Source organism: Bradysia coprophila, unplaced genomic scaffold, assembly GCF_014529535.1.
Source record: "Bradysia coprophila strain Holo2 unplaced genomic scaffold, BU_Bcop_v1 contig_358, whole genome shotgun sequence".
In the NCBI taxonomy this organism is placed as follows: domain Eukaryota; kingdom Metazoa; phylum Arthropoda; class Insecta; order Diptera; family Sciaridae; genus Bradysia; species Bradysia coprophila.
Genome location: NW_023503616.1, coordinates 3,683,021 through 3,702,982, shown reverse-complemented (window position 1 = coordinate 3,702,982; position 19,962 = coordinate 3,683,021). Strand labels below are relative to the sequence as shown.

General features: G+C 33.8%; 1 protein-coding gene and 1 long non-coding RNA gene across 14 annotated transcripts; one reads left to right on the top strand and one right to left on the bottom strand.

Annotated features, from left to right (window-relative positions):
- Positions 1 to 207: 207 nt before the first annotated feature.
- Positions 208 to 8,646, top strand: LOC119081270. Its single transcript, XR_005088472.1, has 3 exons — positions 208 to 219; positions 1,231 to 1,235; positions 8,580 to 8,646. It is a non-coding gene; the product is annotated as an uncharacterized LOC119081270 (long non-coding RNA).
- LOC119081267 (E3 ubiquitin-protein ligase Nedd-4) lies at positions 2,509 to 18,637 on the bottom strand. 13 transcript variants are annotated; one of them, XM_037190010.1, is made up of 19 exons: positions 18,294 to 18,637; positions 11,302 to 11,381; positions 11,158 to 11,239; positions 10,883 to 11,091; positions 9,979 to 10,132; positions 9,793 to 9,920; positions 9,568 to 9,667; positions 8,306 to 8,400; positions 8,099 to 8,227; positions 7,882 to 7,960; positions 6,909 to 7,251; positions 6,719 to 6,843; positions 6,517 to 6,658; positions 6,234 to 6,443; positions 5,935 to 6,175; positions 5,724 to 5,872; positions 5,579 to 5,658; positions 5,344 to 5,513; positions 2,509 to 4,300 (listed from the first exon to the last, which is right to left on the bottom strand). In XM_037190010.1, exons 1-19 carry the CDS (start codon positions 18,447 to 18,449, stop codon positions 4,198 to 4,200), a joined length of 2,775 nt encoding a protein of 924 aa, XP_037045905.1. In that variant the 5' UTR covers positions 18,450 to 18,637; the 3' UTR covers positions 2,509 to 4,197. The 13 variants fall into 13 exon arrangements, with proteins under 13 accessions (XP_037045905.1, XP_037045906.1, XP_037045904.1 ...); XM_037190011.1 differs by having other exon boundaries at positions 9,793 to 9,923; positions 10,892 to 11,091; XM_037190009.1 differs by having other exon boundaries at positions 9,793 to 9,923; positions 18,294 to 18,636.
- Between the last annotated feature and the right edge of the window lie 1,325 nt (positions 18,638 to 19,962).

Here is a 19,962-nt window from a genome sequence, read left to right as displayed (position 1 = left end):
AAATTTAAAGAAAACGAACGAAAACCGTCCAAAGTTTGGTAATTTATTGAAGGAAATACTAGAAATTGAAAGAATTGAAGGAATTACGAGGAATTGACTGGAAATACGAGAAATTGAAAGTAAATGAAAGGAAACAATCAGCGAGAGATCTGTATTTTACAAACCTAATAGCTAAGACCGGCGACCGGTCATTCCTTTTTGCATTCATTTAATTCTTTCGTTCATCATACTTATCCGTATTTCCTTTAATTTACGTTCAGTTTCTATTATTTCCAGTCAATTCCTTATAATTCCTTCAACTCCTATTAATTACCGGATGCTAAGGCAATTCCTTCGAGAGTGTGTAATCGATTACTCGAGTAGTTTCCCCATCGGAAAACCATGTGTTCTATTACTTTTATTGACAATGGTAGCATATAGGACATGGAGCTTATTTTCGTGTGAACTAACTTCTAACATTATTTAAGTTTACTTGGTAATGAAACATGTTGCCTCAAATGAAAGTAAGCTGCAAAGACTGAAGTGTATATCTCATTCTAAAACGATGTTGGGTGAAAAGATTAGGATTTGAAAAAAAAAATTGTCCAAGTTAAAACTTCCAGAACTTGTTGTACCAGGCGAAAATAGGAAATTCAAAACTTTGACTTGACTGGCACCACAGACCTTTCAATCAAAATATTCCCTCGAGTTTTACCATCAAATTATATTCTTCATTTTGCCACTTCGACATTTTTATTGGATTTTCTGCAATGTGCGACGGTCTAACATCGTTAGCACACTTCAAGTGATCTAAAACAATTGTAATACCGGAAAATTCTGAAAACTCGGAATTTATCAGAATTATTGAGAATAACAGATTATCAATAATAAGGCTCAGGTCGGGTTGTGTGGTAATATAACAAAAAGGTAAAATCGAAAATAGTTATTTATACAACCGAGTGATAAATGTTTTTTTAGGCACTCGAGGCCGTAGGCCAAGTGTGACAATACACACCGTGTGCCTAAAAAAACATTTATCATCGAGTTGTATACAACGTTTTTCGCAATAAAGGCAACGGAAAGTCCTACTTTTCGTCACTTGTTGCAAAAATTTTTTTGTCGTCGTATATGAAAGGAAAATCAACTTTCAGCCAAAATTTGCTTCAGCTGATTCACTCATACAATCAAAACTGGTTATGAGTGTTTATACGCATGCCCGTGGTAGTGATAGAACAGAGTCAGTTTTGTGAGCACAGGTGTCAAAATTCTTATTTGTTGGATTAGCTTTCGAAACTTTAGGTCCATGGTGTGATGAAACGAAGTCTTTTATTGATGAAGTTGGGAAATTGTTAATCAAAGAATTGGGTGATATACGTGCCAAAAAGTTTCTATACGAAAGAATTTCTTTAGCCATTCAACTTGGGAATGCGCGTAGCATTCTTGGAACACAACCGAAAAAAGAAAAGCTTAACGAAATTTACAACTTATAATTCCCATGTAAAATGACGTACTTTTCGATTGTTTGTAATAAAATCAAACTTTAAAGAAAAAAAAAAACAAAATAATTCCTAAAGATCGAATACAATTGCTAAAAGTTTCCAATGTGCAGAACGAGCACCAGCTGGTGTACAAACAAAAACGCTGTGTATTGTAAACAATTCAAAGACAACCTACACACAGTGCATTTCTACTTTAACGTCATCGATGGGCGCACATAACACGTATGAATGAAGTAAACACATTGTGAAGAATGTGTTTTGATTGTTAATCATACAATAAATGTGTGTTAGTAGATCAGCTGGTGATAGTCAGCTGGTGCTCATTCTGCACATAGGAAACTTTTAACAATTGTAGAAAAATTAAGATAAATTTTGTATATATAACGTCGTTTTGCGACTTTTTTTTAATTCGCATTTACGCTTAGATATTACTTTACTTTACTGAGTATTTAGTATAATGGAGATTGATCTTATCTTCTCAGGTTTGCTTTAGTGGTTTCCTAAAATCGAAAGAAAATTCACTGCACACAAAATATTTAAAAGTACACCATCAGTGGTTATAACCGATACATAAGTTGTAGTCAATCTAAGAAATTCTTTGAATTTTTCGAAAAAAGAATGAAATTAGGAGTATTTACCAAAAAAAAAGAAGGATTTAGGATGTTCGCTATAAAATAAGGAGATTAAGGAAAATAAGGAGGAGTGGGAGGCCTGTTATAAAATAAATTATTTCTCACAGAATGTAAAAAAGAATTGATCGAATTTGAATATTTTTATTTATTTATAATTTCAAAAATATAATTAATTATACTTGTAGCATATTTTCTTTCAGATTTATCTTTAAACATAAAAATTTTTAAGTTTTATAATAGGTTTATAGTATAAATAGTGAAAGGTAAATGTATATTTGATTGCGTAAAATATTTTAGTAAATCTTAGTTTTTTTTATGTTATAACAACAATAAAGAATAATAATTTTCATTAATATTTACAAAAATTTGCTTGGTTTTTTCTTCTTTCTTTTTTATTAATTTTGTTTTTACAATTCCAAACCCAACGTTTGCGTATATTTTAATTTCTAAGTAAATGTTTTATCAATCGCAAAAATACGTGCCATATAACTTGTGTAACGTGCGCGAATAAATCAGATTTTATTCCTAATTTAATAAACCGATTAAGTTTGTTTTGCAAAAATAAACATAAATTTTTATTAAGAGAACCACATCTTTACATGAAATTTGGTCCGAAGGCACTATTTAGTTTCTAAAACATTCAATTTTATTTAACCTTTCAGAAGGTGATAGCCACCTACTTATATACCGACATCGACGAAAAAAATACGCGATGAGCTTAAAGTGCTCCATTATATAGAAAAATGCATGATCGAATGAAGTAAAAGACATATCGTATCAATCGCAACACGATATATTCTAAACAATAGAACAGATTTAAAATTGTATTGTGACTCGTTTACCATTAATAAAAGGTTAAGCTAACAACGAATGCCTGAGAAATGGTGAGAGAGGTCAACGTTCCGTGTACAGTTGACTATAACAACAAAATGTGGAAGGAAGAATTGCACAATAGTATTAATTGACCTAAGCTATTGATTTACAGCTAATTAACAGATAATTCTCATAACAGTTATTGGAATTGAATAAAGAATTGATGGTTGGGGGACTATTTATGGTTGAATCATGAATTTTTGATGGGAATGTTTATAAGTGGAACATGTTTAACAGACTCTATTACAATGGGAAAATGCTTCTATTAACATCATTTTCTCTCACCAGAAAAATGGCTGTATTCATTAAGTACATTTTTGAAGACCACCTAATCAGCTCGCACAACTAAAGGAACACGAACAACATTATAGGCTTGAAAATTTTGAATTTTAGTTTTTGTTTCTGCATTTCTGTACAAGGACTTTAAACATGCAAGCAATACCATGCAAGGTATCATTCGTTTGTATAATATATTCTCTTTAGATTAAACTTTATTTTATTTACACTCATCTTTACACTTCTAAGAACATCAAAACTTTTAACTTACTTAAATTAACAAAAAAAAAGAAAAGGAAAAAAATTAATGAAAGGAAGCTGAGAATGATTCATTGAGTGTACGTGTTGTTCGGTTGTTGTCAATTCGCTGCTTTGATTGTTATCTTGTTTTGAGCACACATATCTATTCATGATTTTGAAACCTATCTAGAGAACTAGCAGACTTTTCCTCTGCGACACATAGTGAAGACGGGACTTTTCGTTTGAAAAAACCACAATAATTATGTGTCCAACATTCAACGTTTAACTCGCACTAAAAAAAAACGTTTGACACAAATTTAAAAGAAAGTCAGTCGAGTGTATGTTTAATCGCATTTTATATGGTTCACGGTCGCCTATCTAAAACGAATCCTATGACAACAACAAAATACTGACACTCGAGATGTTAACTAGCTGCATTCTTATACCGAATTTAATCCGAAAATGAATAATTAATTTGTACACTACGCACAACATAACGAAAAGTAAATTTCACTTCGTTCTCAGGAATGTACTGCTCGATCCTCCATTTTATTTTATTTATTTTTTGTTTTGTTGATAGATGAAGCAAATCTACTGTTACATTCTCTTTGTTTTTAAGTAAAGATCCAATGATCAGAGTTGTGTGTGATGTTATGTGGGTGTTTGAACGTTATTTCAACTTGGCTAGCATAACCGATCTAGTCGACACCAGCAAAACCTTGACTTCCTTCGATGGCTTTTACTAATTTGTCCTTTAGATGATAGTAGCTTTCGTATGGCGGTAAATCCAAGCGATTGAAGCTGAAAATTAACCGTAAATTAAAAAAAAAATTGTTATCCGCTTACGGTTCTGGGAAAAATGGTTCGTTAGATACAATGAAATTTCAGCATGAATTTTCTTCAGCTGTTTTAATACCCCGTGCGTGCGTGTAGTAGCTTCAACCGTATAAACAAGTAGAAACCGTTTCTATCAGCTGAAAAATAGCTAAAGCAAATTCAGTCTGAAATTTCACTGCCTCTGACTGTAGGAAAATCTTTGAGACTTTACTGAAAATTTGTGAATAGAACCGGAGTGCGGGTAGAAGTTAGAAAAATGAGGAAGATTGGGAGACCCAAGTTTCACATAGAATTTCCGTAATTTAGAAGGTGGGTCGACTTTTACATTAGTAGATTTTAGTAGATTGCGATTGTCCTAGATACTCTATGAGATTACATCACACGGTGCTGATCTCCAATGGTCACTCCACAATGTAGAGCCAACAACTATTCTGGCATACCACACATGCCTTATATGTCATGATTTCGCATATGAAGTCGAATTTTTTTTTTTGACAAAAAGTAATGGTCGGGAGAATTTACTGACCTACACTATCCGAATGGAGACCTCGATCTCCAATATGCTAGTAACATTTTAAAGCTTCATTATTCAGATATTACCTCCAGTAAATAAGAAATAAAATTGCTCGTCGGTGAGGCATGGGAATAACATATTTAAAAAAGAAAATTTCATCCGGAAAAGATTCTCTCTGCCATCCAGAATGCAACCAGTGGTAAGGCGTTTTGGAATGAAATAAAATGTAAAATTCAACCCACCTAGAAGTATAGACCGATCTACAATTAATTGGTGATCGACTTAAACCTTATGCTGTCTACATACAATATGTTTGTTGTAGTAATGATGTGCTCACTGTGCTTCAAACGCTCGAGAAGCCAAGCAAGAGAAATGTAATATTCCTCAACAAATCTAAATGCAATTGAATGTTGCTATCCGGACGCGTAAACTTCGAACGTCATAGATGACATCGATATGAAGATATCTCACCAACAATTCTTATCAAACTTACCAGGTGTGTGCTCGTGGAAAGTTTTCTGGAGTACCCCATCTTTCGATTGTAAACATTTGTGGCCCATTCGATCCATATAATTCCTTGAATCCGTTCATTGGAACGCGTGATGTGCCAGTTACAAATTGTAGTAATCGCGAACGCATTTCATTTGAAAATGAGAGCACCGCCTGAACAAAAACAATTGGCATGTCGATACTGATTTATAGATGAAATATGCAACGATATCACTTACCCTCCAAAACCATTGAACAATCAGATGATTGGCGTAATAATCTCCTTTGTAAAGTGTATTTTTCTTCCAGTCTTTAACATCTTCATACAGAATTGGAAGCAATTAGTCGAATGTTTGGTGACAAATGAATTAGTTGCAAACTTACCAATATTTTGTATGCCACACATAAGTAATTCCAATTCATTTTCGTCAAATATTTTCAGTAATGCAAGGGGACAAATGGAACCGAATCCCTCTAAAAATGATGACATTTGCTCCTTAACTCTGGCTACGAAACGCCATTCAATGACCAGTCTGCGTAAAACGTAAAATATTATGAAAATCGATAACTCGTTCAAATTACCCGAAAATCTTACCTAATGTATTCGTCTTTATTTTCGTTTGTTACTTCGATGTCAGCTCCATTTGGTTTCAATTCTCTTTGGGTGGTCTGTCCGAGTGTTTCCTCATCCAAACAAAACGTCAGCATCAGCTCACTCGGATCGTTTTCCTTTATCCATAAAAGTGAATTGTAATATTCCATGTCTACGGACTCCATGTCTCGTAAATCGATTGGTTTTTGCAGCATCATTTTGTAGAACGGGCGAATGAAAAAGGCTGTAAAAGCGATACAATTGTAAAAGTTACGGTCAATCGAAACAAATATTTCGCATACCATCCAACAACTTCCCGTGATATACAGCCATGCCAGCTACCTTTCCAATGAACTTGAAATAATTCAAATGTTCCTCGTTGCATAATCCACTAAATGGATTGATTTGTAGCGTATAATTGTCCATGGCAGAGTACTCGAACAAACCGTAGTAAGGATTAAACATTTCCTTTGACAGTAAAAAGAACCATTCTCTAGCCAGGCCACCATAATCTATCGGATGATTGAATTCGATAAACATTATTTTACATGTTTTTCTCAGTCAATCTCACTGTGAGACACTTACCTAGGCCAGCTTCACCCTCAAATTCAATCCACAATTTTGTTTTGAGTAAATCGGTTTTATTGACCGAGTTTATAATCCGATAAGAGTCCTCCAGGATCGAAATTCTCCGAACTTTAATTTCGAATTTATTAGGCACGTTTGTCTGTTTCGATACAGGATTTAGTTATTTTATGAATTGCCAAAAAATGACTGATGCACTTACGGGTTTTCTAAGTTGACTTTTAAAGTATTCGTACTTTTGTTTGTAATCTCTTGAATAAGGTACTGCTTGGCCGGCTATGTTAGGATTCGACAATCGTGGATCTTCCCACTGCGTTGTTCTCGTGTCTGACGAAACAAAGATACCCGAAAGGTTACTACAGAATCCTTGAAACATAAAATGATTTCCTCACTATGGTCTATGAAAAATATCCGTCCATCTGAATGTACTCGTTCTTCCCATCCCTCAGGCAATGGCCCTAAATCATCTTCTGGCTTTCTTGCTTGATTTGGCATCGGACTTGCACGTCCAGTTCTAGGATCCACCCAGGATGTTTTGCGTTCATTATGATCAATAAAGAACATTCTACCATTCGGCGCCATTTGCATTGACCATCCGGTAGGCAATCCAGAATCTAAATTATTTGTCTCTGATCCCGTTGATTGTTCGTCTGTTGAACTTTGTCGGGATTGCGATGTTGATGATGACCGTGTTGCATTGTTTGAAGGACTTTCAGCACTATCCACTTCTTCGTTCTGTATTGTAATGTTTTTGTATGAGAAATTGGTGAATATGACTTAATTAAAGAGAATGTTTACACATTGTGTATGACACAGGTATGAGAGATGAAAAACGTAAACGGAAGTGCAACGAAAGTGTGTGTGTGTAAATGCAAATTTCCAGTTTAGAAATACATGCACATGAAGTAAGTATTTTTATGTGTTCATCGGTTCAGTTTATGTCGGCCAATGTTCACAATCCTAATAATGTTGAATTCATGAAACAATCTCCAAATGTTCTAGCAGAATTAAAATACCAAAAATACTGTTATGTGCTCGAAACCGCCACACTCTCATAGCAAATGATATGAAGTTTAAACGAAAAGTTAGTCAAAAATTAATTATTGGATGAAGAATAAATAGAGTCATTAAGTCGTGGATCCACGAGTATAAAATTAAGATAGAAGAAGACTATGAAATGCTATATGAACAGCTAAAAAAATGCGGTAACGACTTGTGACAATGTAGTCGAAATACTTGATATTATAATTCGATGTTCAAACAAAACAAAACCAACTTAGGAAATGATAAAAAAAATCCTCCACCCGAATGAATAATCAACAAACAAACAAAGAAAAGTCAATGAAATCATCATTATCTCCCTACCTCACTATTACTATTTTCATTGTCCACGGTTGTATCAACATACGCCCTTGTAACTCCATTATCTTGACTTGTATTACGCCTTTACATAAAACAGTTTCGAATTTATCAAAAAAATTAAACGTTTTTCGTTGATCAAGAGCAAATTACATGTCGAACAACGTCTGATTATAAGATGGAAAATATAAAATTTAAAAAAAAGCAAAATTCTGACACACACCTAGTCGCTGGTATTGGCGGTGCAGCACGTCGACGGCCTGTCACTCTGTCTTGGAAACCTGGTACGGCCGGTGCCGGTCGAACCGGACGATTTATAGAATTTTGAGATCCACTTCGAGAGAATTCATTTCTGTTATGGAAATTTTGAACACTCGTTTACATTTCAATTCAACAACAAAAATTCAGATTTGTTTTTGTAAATAAACACCTTGAACTGCCAAGTGTATTAAGTGAAGTGACCGAACCAGCTCTGGATGAATTATTTATGGTACCCAGATCAGAGTTAAGGCTTAATGTGTCGCCCTTAAATAAATTTATTGTTTCAAAATTTAATTTGCATTGTAAAAATGATTAAATGGATTAAATAGCGGACAACCTCTCATCAAAAACTATGAATCATTACTGGTAAGTGAGGCTGTGAATGGTGCAGTTTCTACTATAAAATTACAGATGGTGCGTTTTCATTTAATTAATGATTGCAGTCTTACAGTTGGAGGCGGTGAAATTTCAGCATGAATTTGCTTCAGCTGTTTTTCAGGTGATCCACACAAACAATCAAAACTGTTTTTACGGTTTTACAGTTCCTACACAGCTGAAAAACAGCTGAAGCAAATTCATTCTGAAATTTCACTGCCTCTGACTGACTGTATAATAACCACTAACTATTTTGAATTGTAAACGTGAACGTAATACTCTCAAATATAAAATACTAGCGTCATTCAAAAAACCAAAAAAGTACACAGCTCTGTGTTCTACAATCTTTGAAATTCCCAATTTAATTTCAAATTCAATTTATCCGAAAAGAATTGGACAATTTTTTCTAATTTTGTTTTCCGATTGTGTGTGTAAGTTTAAGCAACAAAAACAAGTCAATCCAAATGTTTCATGATTCCTGTAGCATATCTTTATCAAATTTCTACCTTTAAAGAGAGCCCAAAACTAGAGCGACTAGAGCCGGCTTATATTCCAGTAAATGCATACACAGACAGGTGATACACATAATTCAACTGCCAAGTATTCACCGAAATATCACTGTATACTGAAATATAAGCCAGCTCAAGCAAATATGGCACAATTTGAGACGAAAGTTTTTAATTTTACCACTGGCACTGTGGGAACGTTTGTTGTTAGAGAAAAATGATTTTCGTCTACATTTGCATCAAAGTCAAAATTATCGTCAATCGAGTCCGGTGATGTGTCACGCCGATCGACTTGATCATCGTATGCTAATGGTGGAGGTAGATCCAATTCATCAGACATAAATGCCATTGAATGATCCTTTTTAGTTGATTTTTAATAAAATAGACAGCGCGTGATCCCAAGTGTTAAAACAAATGTGTAAAATGAGTCAAAGTCATGCAAAAGACCAAGAAACGACAGAAGTTAAAGGTAATAAAACAGTTTTTACAATATCATGCAAATTAGAGGGAATCTTTCACGACGCACTCAAATCAATCCGCACACAATTACCTGATTTCCTTGACCTTCTGTCTCATCCACACTTATATGGAATCGTCTATGGAACTCGGTCGCAGCTAGATTACGCACTTCGGCTTCTCTGGCCGAATTTCTAAATCAAAGGAAAAGTTATTTCTAGTTAATTTGGCTTATCTTTTCTCAAATATTCTACAAATCTTCAATGGAATCGTGTAATTGAATTCCAAACATATTTACGAAAAAAAAAATTTGACTCACATTGATGGACGTTCCCACTGCGTTGTTCTGGCAACATGATTAACGTAGTACGTTCGACCATTAGCATCCTGTCGTTCTTCCCATCCTTCAGGTAACTGATCAGACGCTGAAGGTGCCCCAAACGAGTTCTGCTATGTAGTACATTGGTTGAGAGAAGTTAATTATGCTGAAATCAGAATCACTTACAGATGTGGGCGAATTGATGATATCCCATTCCGGTGGTGTAGCACTCTCCGGTGGCGTTGGCGATTCGGGTGGTGTTACATTTTCAGAGTTGTCGTCCAAATCCCGGATAAAAGCATGATAAATGTCTAGCGTTCCACGTACTCGCGACTTGGCACTAATTTAGAAAATTTTATGATTTTATGACTTCATTAAATTGAATGACGTCAATTCTTGTAATTTCCACAACAAACAACCAAAGAGTATCATAATTACATGCAAATATAATCCAAAATGAGACTAACTACCGCAATGTGAACATGCTGGTTAGGTATATCTATCCTCAGAGTGGGGTAATGTACCGTGACTAAATTATTGTTTGAGACGAGTTTTGTAGTCTTGCAATTATTAAGATGGAACTAGAACGACGTATTATATACAACCGTAATCAACGATTTCGAACGCACAAATAGAAATTTATTTTAAAAAATATCAACAACCGATCAAATTTCAGAGTATTTGAATCCGCTTGACGGCATGGACAGTAAAGAAAAAATGCGGATGGCTTGTAACGGAAATCTTAATGCGACTAATATTTATTCAACATTTTTCGGATACGAACTTCGGTACAAATTTAATTGGTAACTGTGTAACTGGTTTATCAATTTAGCTTGGTTTGCACAAAGTATAAATACAAAATTTAGCATGCTCAGCACAGGCATACAATATTACGACAGATAATCGCAAATGAAAAATAAAAGAGAAATAGAATTGGGTATTAAAGTTCGAATGAAAATTACAGATTTTTGCGCTTTTAAAGTTGAAATGGTCTGACATTCCTGTATCTCATGCTTTATTAAATTCCAGACTATACAACTCTAAAAACGCAACATTTAAAAAAAGATACGAAGCTAATAAGCCGACATACCCAACTGACCTTCGTGGCCGCAATGGATAACTCTTTGGTGGTATAGCGCGATTATCTTGTTCTTTTGGTAGATTTATAAGTGCCACTTCAACTAGCCCCAAAAAGTCATCACGAGTAAGTCGATTTTCATCAAATACTTGAAAAACTAATTTGTGTTCAGCTGGTTTCACTCTAAATACAAATTCTTCGTTCCATACTGGGTTTAATGTCTGCAAGAAAAATCGAAAATTTAGGAATATTTAAGGTTTCAGATGTTCATTTCAGTTATAGCTCACCTTTTTCTTTGTTTTTGTCAGTACAGAATCAATATTTATGTCTCCATTTATGGTATTTAAATCTATTCTAACATATGGATCGCTGAAAGATCAATGAGTCGAAGATATTTAAATTTTAAAATAATTTATTTTTCATCGGTTTACCTGGCCCCAAATATATCTTTCTTAGCAAGTGATTGACCGCCTAAAACTTTTATTCTTAGTTGACTAGTTCCTTCAGTGTTCTGAAACAGAATAAAACAAACGATCATTAAATGCTAGCCATCAATTTCAAAAAACACTATCTTGTTGATCATTATTCCCTTGACTGTAAGTCATGGGTTTTACAAAAACAAATACACCGTACATAACACGTTCACTTTGATTAAAAATGTATGGAAGTATGATGAAAAAACGTTAAATGTTAAAATTTTGTGCCCTTTGTTAACACGATAACTTGAGCAAATCTCAACCGATTTTCAAAAAAATTTTAATCGATAGAGGATTGAAATCCTCAGGTCAAGTTTGAAAATGGGTGAAATCGGTCCAAGGATCTGGCAGTAGTTCTCGAAAGAAGCCTTTTCTGCTCTTTGTTAACACGATAACTGGAGCTAAGTTTAACCGATTTTCAAAAACTTTTTTTTATTCGATGAAGCATTGAAATCCTCAGGTCCAGTTTGAAAATTGGTGGTATCGGTTCAGTCATCTGGTAGTAGTTCTCAAAAGAAGCCTTTTCTGCTCTTTGTTAACACGATAACTGGAGCAAAGTTCAACGGGTTTTCAAAAACTTTTTTTTAATCGACGAAGTATTGAAATCCTCACGTCAAGTTCGAAAATGGGCGGTATAGGTTCCACCATCTGGTGGTAGTTCTCGAAAGAAGCCTTTTCTGCTCTATGTTAACACGATAACTCGAGCAAAGTTCAACAGATTTTCAAAAACTTTTTTTTATTCGATGAAGTCGTGAAATCCTCAGGTCAAGTTCGAAAATAGGTGGCATCGGTTCAACCATCTGTAAGTAGTTCTCAGTAAAAGAGCTGCTGCTGTTGCTAAACGAATTTTTGGATCTATTTCAATAATTGTTTCTTGTTATTTATTTTGTCTGTTAAGCAAAGCGAATAAATCACAAAAAATTAAAGAGTGTGGAGTTTGCGGCCAGAGCGAAGCGAGGGCCGCAATTCACACGAGTTTCATTTTTATTGAAGACATTCATCATTTTATAGACAATAACGGTCTAATATGAGCATAAAACCAGACCAGTAACAGAAAATGAAGTTTTGAATCAAAAATGAATCAAAAATTAGTATCGCTTTGTAACGTTTCAAGACTTTACGAAGATTTTCAGTAAAACTAAACATAACTAAATTATTAATAAGAGATTTAAACCGTTCTAGTAGTTCTTTTTAATCAACCAATAAATTATTCCCAAGACAAAATCTATTAAGAAGTTCAGGTTCAAACAGTCAAGGGATCTGACCCACCCAACAGGTGGGACCTAGTTCCATACGGAAGAGTAAGTTAATCCACCGTGAATATGCATAAATAAATGATCCAATTGTGTTACAAAGGAAAGACTAATCCTTTATTTTTCGATATCGTCTTTTTAGTCATCATGTTCATTCAGATTTGATTTGATTTCATTTGACTTTCTTGAGAACCTACGTACTAAAGATAATACAATTTCGGGTCAAAATTCACATGCGTGCATGATCTGTTTTGCTGGTCTATTATGAACATTCACATTTTACTACCACGCGTGTATGGGTGAGAGTCCACCGGCCATTGGTAAGAAGTCTTACCAAGAAATGCTTGGAGAAAGTTTTGAGTTGTGAAATTCGGGAGAATACTTTTAATTTGAGAACTTTAAGTTTGCTTGGAGAACATTTGTATGATTTCCGACCCACGACACCGGCCTAATTACACCGTTGATACGATCAATTCCATACAGATCAATTGGAGATTAAGACGCAGTTGCAGAATTATGCAAATAAGGATTCTGGGCCGATTGAAATAAAAATGTGATTTAAATATTTGATTGGAAATTAATGAATTCCTTCATTTGTGTTGTTTTGTACTGAAGAGCATTTAACTTCCCCTAATAGCTCGTCCACCCTTAGGAGACGTGTTGTTTTAATACAACAATTTCAAAAAATTTTGTACTGAAATACAACAAAAATGCAACAATGCAACACTTTTGGTCTACCGTTAGTAATCATAGAGTCAATGACAGAAATTCAGTAACATGCTAGTAAGAGAGCGTGACGCAAGTCCACTATAAAAAAATTAAATAAGGAACATAATTACAGAAACTTTTGACGTCACTCTTGTCCACAATGAATTAAGCGAGGATATCTGAGTGCCAAATGTTGAGAAGGATTTAAAAATAAAAAAATGTTTTCAAAGCTGAATGATCTGCTATTTGTGACGCAGTTTTGAGTATGAAAATTTAGTTAAAAAAAATTGTTAAGAGTTCAGACTTGCATCACTCTTAAAGGTTTTTTTTTAATGATTACGAATAAGTATGATGGAAATGACACTCATTTCGTTATCCGAGCTGAAGACGTTATAAATCGTGAATGTAAATAGGCAATGGGAATATGTGTGTGAAGTATCTGCGAAAAAAACCTGCGAATTTTAAATGTCCAAAATTTGTTTCCTTGTACAAAGGCTTTTCCGCAACATTTTGTAAAAGGAGAATGGTTTTTGAAATACATACGGAGATGTGCACCATTTTTCCTTTTACAAAAAGTTGCGGGAAAGCCTCTGTACAAGAATCAAATTTTGGACATTTAAAATTCGCAGGTTTTTTTCGCAGATACTTCACACACATAATGGGAATGGCTATTAGGCATGTAAAGGTTGCGCCATAATTTTTTTTTATTAAAGCTAATTCGCTTTAAACAACTGACGTTCATCAAAATATAAGTATACTAAGAGGAAATGATATTCCAGTCGAAGAGGCCATATATATGACCATCTACTGCACTTTATTCTCCAATCGACCATTTCAAATAGCGAATAAAAAACATGCAAGGAATAATTTACGTCTTATAATCGAAAAGTTTTAAGTTTGGTGAACACACGAAATGTGTGTGGCTCGATTGTATTTTGATTTTCATATATAAATATAAACAACAACCTGTTCGATTAAACCTGACAAATATGCTACATGCAAAATATCATATTTTTGTTCGTAGTCTTACAATCAAGAGTATCGTTTTTATATCGATTGATAAATTCTTTTACGATACCAACATTCAACCAACATATACACACGCTAGTTCATGGTCACTTTGTAGCTTCATTGTACGACATTATCATTATAAAGCAAAGAACTGTACCACACACAAAAAAATCGAATTGTATCTTAATTAGTACACCCGTTAATGCACTGAATAGAACTAATTTTAAGACGAAATGTGTATAATAGTCTCAGTAAACATATCTTAAAAAATAATGCGGCAAAGAAATTGAGAGTTATAAATTGGAATGTGAATGCGTATATTTTAAATCAAGTTAAGAATTTCTTTCTGCTGCTAAATAAATTATCCAAGCGCTTTATTAATGTAGTGGATCAACGTTATCAATTGATTTTTTATAATGGCAAATGTCACACAGTTAGTCATCATATGTAATTAGCAAATTATCGTCTGCCGTTTGGCAAATTAATTGTAGCACATCACCGATCACCCATAAATTTTATATCCAAATACAGTTTACTCACTACAGGCTCGTCGGAATTGGTAGAGCCACATCCGTAAATTATATTTTCTGAATTTTCATCTGAAGACATTTTCAAATATTCTTCTGGTTATACACTATTTTTGTTCCGTCCAATTCTCCTCTCAACCACAAAAGGAATGAATCACTTTTCTGGCACCAAAATTAAACAAAAACACTGACTGACTTCTATAGCTACAACAGCGAGACACTACGTTAATTTTATTTTTATTTAATTAAACACGTTTGCAAAAGGGTGGAGTTGAGGAAATTAGATTTTTTGTGAATTTTTTTTTTCGTGAAAAAAATACTTTTAGCTACTCAGCACACATACAAACACAGAGGCGATATAAAATAAACGTACAAAACTTGACAGAGGACGTGAAAAAACGCATGCAGCTAGTTACGTTAAAGAATTGTTTACAATACGAAATAGATTTTATAGATTTGACAACAAGTTAGATTTGAATTAAACTTGAAATTTTTCGATAAAATAGACTACTAACCTGCCGAAACTGTAATTAAGGTTTTGGGAATATCAGAAGAAAGATTCCAATTCAGAATGACTTTGGTAAAAGTTAACTTAGTTTTAATTAAACGATTCTGATGATTCTGCAATTTGTTTGGAATTGCATTGATTTTACATATCGATCAAGGTTAATCAAAAGTTTTTTTATTTTAAATTATTGATCCATCTTAGTCTCATTAGCCTGACTACCTTTTTGTTTAATTTACGTTGAGTTAGTTAGAGTCATTATAATCAGTAAAATTGCACCAATAAATGTATATCTATTGTCGTCGTCATAATCACAATAATTGATGACTTCATAATGTTTTATCTGATAATAGTAGTGAATGTTGACGTTGATAGAGTTGTTGGGAGCAGTATTGCTATTCGCTGTATGAGTACAATGAATAATCAATCAGAATAGACTCTCTGGGTTCCGTTTTCCAAGTTTATAGGAATTTGATTAGTCTACAACTGGAAGTATGATTAAGATTTAAAAGTCTGATTACGTGTTCTAGTTGAGTCAACACTTATTTTCACGTACCATGTCATAGAACATAGAGAATGGTTTTAATTTTGCGTCGACACATAAAATAGCATCAGAATTGTGCGGAATTCCACGAGTGATTCCACTGAATGAAATGACTTCAATCAAGTAACCTCTTAAAATGAAACTGGCCAAAGGTGGTCATGAATCAGGGTATAAATACGAGGTACTTGTAAGGAAAAAAGGCAGAATAAACATGAACGTTGAACGGGCGACATGCCCTAATAGAAGTGTTTTTCTCAAATGTAGGCGATGGTATGATCCTAACTGTAGCCAGTTAGAATTATGGTTTATTGCCGTAGCCATACCATCGCAGTAGTAGTGTAGCTGGGCCAACCGATTCTAAAATTTCGAATAAGAATTTTATTTTGACGAGCTGGATTATGAATCTCACATTTTCGGCTTAGTCCAACTTCCTAGTTTAGTCAAAATACATTTTTGGATTGAGGGAGTAATATACTATTAAATCATTTTCAAACGAAAGGGACATCAGCTAACCATACTATCATGACTGAATTAAAACAGTCGAACCATGTAGGAAGCGAATTTTATAACTCTTCAATGGTCTTCAATAACTGCAATCTTCTCGTGACGATACATTTTAAACTACGTTATCTCATCTCCGATTTTCTATCAATCACTTCAATCCGGATATATCTGGTTATTCTGGTCATTATTTATTTGTTGGCAATAAAATTATTTTTAGCGATTTTGACAAAACAAAACATATTGTGGTCATGCACTATATCGATTCAAGAAACATCATATCGTGAAGTGTAATTCAAAATCTATACTCAATCTTATCGTTACATTTTTCTGAGTGTGTAACGTGATCACTATTGAATAAAAAAAAAAACTGGTTCAGTAAACTAAAGCAATTAGTAAACGATCTGCACTCTTTGCCAGTATTTTATCACGTTGTTTTCTCAACTTTTGAATAACAAATTTTTAGTATCAAACTCTCATTCATGAGACAGCCAGACAGCTCATACGGTCCTGGTTGGTTTAAACTCTTTTTTTTTCACACGATTCATGAAAAACATTTTAAAAATGGCACTCGAAAGATTAGACGTTGGATTAGACGTAATATATTTCGCAGAAATTTAAACACAGTCGATATCCGTATGACATGATAAGTTATGCATTAAAGATTGGGATATAATAAGCTTATATGATCGTAATTTTCCAAACACACACAATTGGGGACTTCTATCTGCAGATGAATAAGTTCATTGCAGTTTGATGGGACACATTTTTCTTTTACTCACATTTACGAGAGACCGCCTCGATGACGACATTCTGATAAAATAAATTAATGAGAGTAGACTATTTTTTTCCGAACATACAGCCACATTTACGATCTTCGGCGTAACGGGCTCTACGGCATTAAAAAAAACAGCAAACACGATTTTTGTTTATATATATCACAACAACGAACGTGAATTATTTTTAGCGAAAAAAGTTGTAGTTCGATTTACACGAATATTCAAAGAAATAATAAACGAATTTGGGAATATTTGGTTAGAAAAAGGCACACAACTTTTGGATTATCTAGTGATACCGCTACGGAGTGTCATATTCCAACTGAAATTGGTGTGAAATTGAAAAAAATGATATAAAGGTTAAATGGACTGTTTGTACTATCTTCGTTTATTTTATCTTATCGTATTATCAACGCTATATTTTTTCCAAATATTTTTTTTTCTGTTCTCCATTCGTTAAGTGGGTTATGTATGCAATTTCATGAAAAAGAAACTCAGTACATTTTCATTCATTACATGTCATACATACGATTGCATTCATGAATTAAATATGCGCTTGTAAATGTGCAGAAAAGTTACTGTTACTGAATGACTCTATCCAGACAACTGTACATCTCTTTATTTTTGTGTTGAATTTAAATTTGTTGAATTAAGTTCAACTTGTTTGGAAAAGATACAAATTTTAATTCAAATAAACCGCCCCCAAGTGTTAGCATGATATTATGTTGAATTATGCTGCCGTACTATGTTCAACATTTCTTTACAAAAATTATTAATTAGACCCTCACACAAGCGTGACTATCAAGTGTTTCCCATTGTACATATTAGCTTCAAACTAGTATAGTATTGTGTTCGGTCATTGAATAATAACTTCCGTTTTTATTCTTTGTCATCCGTTTCCATTAAGCATGAACATTTACATATCTTAAAATGATACACGTATAGCCGACTGATAAGTGTAAATTCAAACAATCGCACCACATATTGATCGATGATAATTTTGACTAATTGAACATCGAATTAAAGTTTGATGATTTTTCTCCGATTGATGTTACAGGATTTATCTTATTTCGATATGAGGAGTCCATGCGTCGTTTTTTTTTTTGGAAAATCGAAACTTACATAATTCGTTGCAGTGTCGAACAGCGATCTTCTTGGATATGCTTGGTTGGTAGTCCGAGCCTGTCCCATTGAGTATGCTCGTCGTCGAGGTGGCGGTTGGGGTGTTGTCGTATTTTGGGTGGTCATATTGTTGAAAACATTCATATGTGATCTCATTTTGTTGATTAATTTACTTTGGTTTAGTTAGTTGAATATTTTCGAAACACTCACAACACTAGACACATACGAAATGTCTTTTTTTGAAAAACGGAATTCAATCGAAAAACATGAAAAACAACAAATTTGTTTTCGCGACGTCTTAACATCAAACGCCGCTACGCAAGGTCAAAATCTTCTTTGTTAAACTGTCAGACAGTGGAATACGTGTAGGGGCATTACAATGAAGAGTCGGAGGAGCATATTTTCAGAAAAATGTAACGCAATTCAACGCATCAACAGCTTTTAACCAGCAAACAGTTAAAATTCAGTCTGCAGCTTAAAAAGTCCAGTTCTTAGGTTTAATCATATCGCTATCGTTAATTGTATTGCTAGCTGATAATGCTCATGTGTTATTATGTTGCATCTTCCATCTCAAGTCGAAACGGTGTGATCGATATAGGGATTTGAGAATCGTAAAGATTCTGTAAATTCGTCTTTGTGTTCGTTTTCGTTTCTCATTTACTTGAAAGCATCTAGTATCTAGTATCTAGACAGGGTTTTCAGATGGAAATTCGTCTAAAACACTTTGCCGAATTGATACATATTTTCACAGAAAGATAATTTTTGAAAATCACTGTTCTTGAGTACAATCGATTTCAATCCAATTTTTCCTATTAATTTCACATGCATTATCGTCGTGACAATATACACAAACGTAACGTAACATCAACATTGATTAAATATCTTATGTGAAAATTGGATATTGAAATCGTACACTAATTCCACAACGAAAAACTTATCGCCCAAAAAAAATGCGAATTTTTTACAGATAGATTGATATAACGGACATTCAACTTAGGCTAATATTGTCTTATGTATTATAATACGAAACATTGAAGTAAAAGATTTTATATCAATCTCTCGAAAATGTAGTAGGACCGAAAAAGGAAAAGATTCAATAATTATATTGCTGATATGCTTGCCGTTTGTGAATGAAAAGACATGATACTACAAATTTCAAAACACTGTCGTATCCACCACTGCACAATAATAGAAAATATTTAGCAATACTTTCGACTAAGTTACTTTTATGATTTCTTAGTTTAATCTTTAGCAACACGATCACAATGAAATCCAAACGCAATTCGATTTGTTTGTTAAATACTGGCGGTACGAACTAGATAAGAGACATATTTGTTGTGCGTTTATCTATCTACTTTGTTAAGATAAAAATAACGGAATTGCTTCGAGCAACTATATAAGGCCCAACGATTTATTTATTAATTTTGTACCGAGACATATAATGCTATTTAACCTTTTAGAAATTGCCAGTCATCCCAATTATCGGTAACAACGGGAAATAACGCGTTGTACCACTTTAATACTCTTATCACGTTTAGGAGCAATTGATTTTGTAAGGAATAAAGCGCTTAGAACGTTCACAATTTACTCTAGCTTCACAAAGCGACGCGAAAGAGACCTAACTCAAATTTTTCTTTTTTGTACTGGCAAACTTGACAGAAGAACAGAA

What these genes read in the sequence shown, in the direction of transcription:
- LOC119081267 (XM_037190009.1), bottom strand. Translation starts at nt 18,449, where the DNA reads ATGAGATCACATATGAATGTTTTCAACAATATGACCACCCAAAATACG. An exon ending in CAGTGGGAACGTCCATCAAT is followed by an intron (nt 9,668 to 9,792) that starts GTGAGTCAAATT and finishes CCTTTGATTTAG; the next exon opens with AAATTCGGCCAGAGAAGCCG. An exon ending in ATGAAAATAGTAATAGTGAG is followed by an intron (nt 7,252 to 7,881) that starts GTAGGGAGATAA and finishes ATTACAATACAG; the next exon opens with AACGAAGAAGTGGATAGTGC.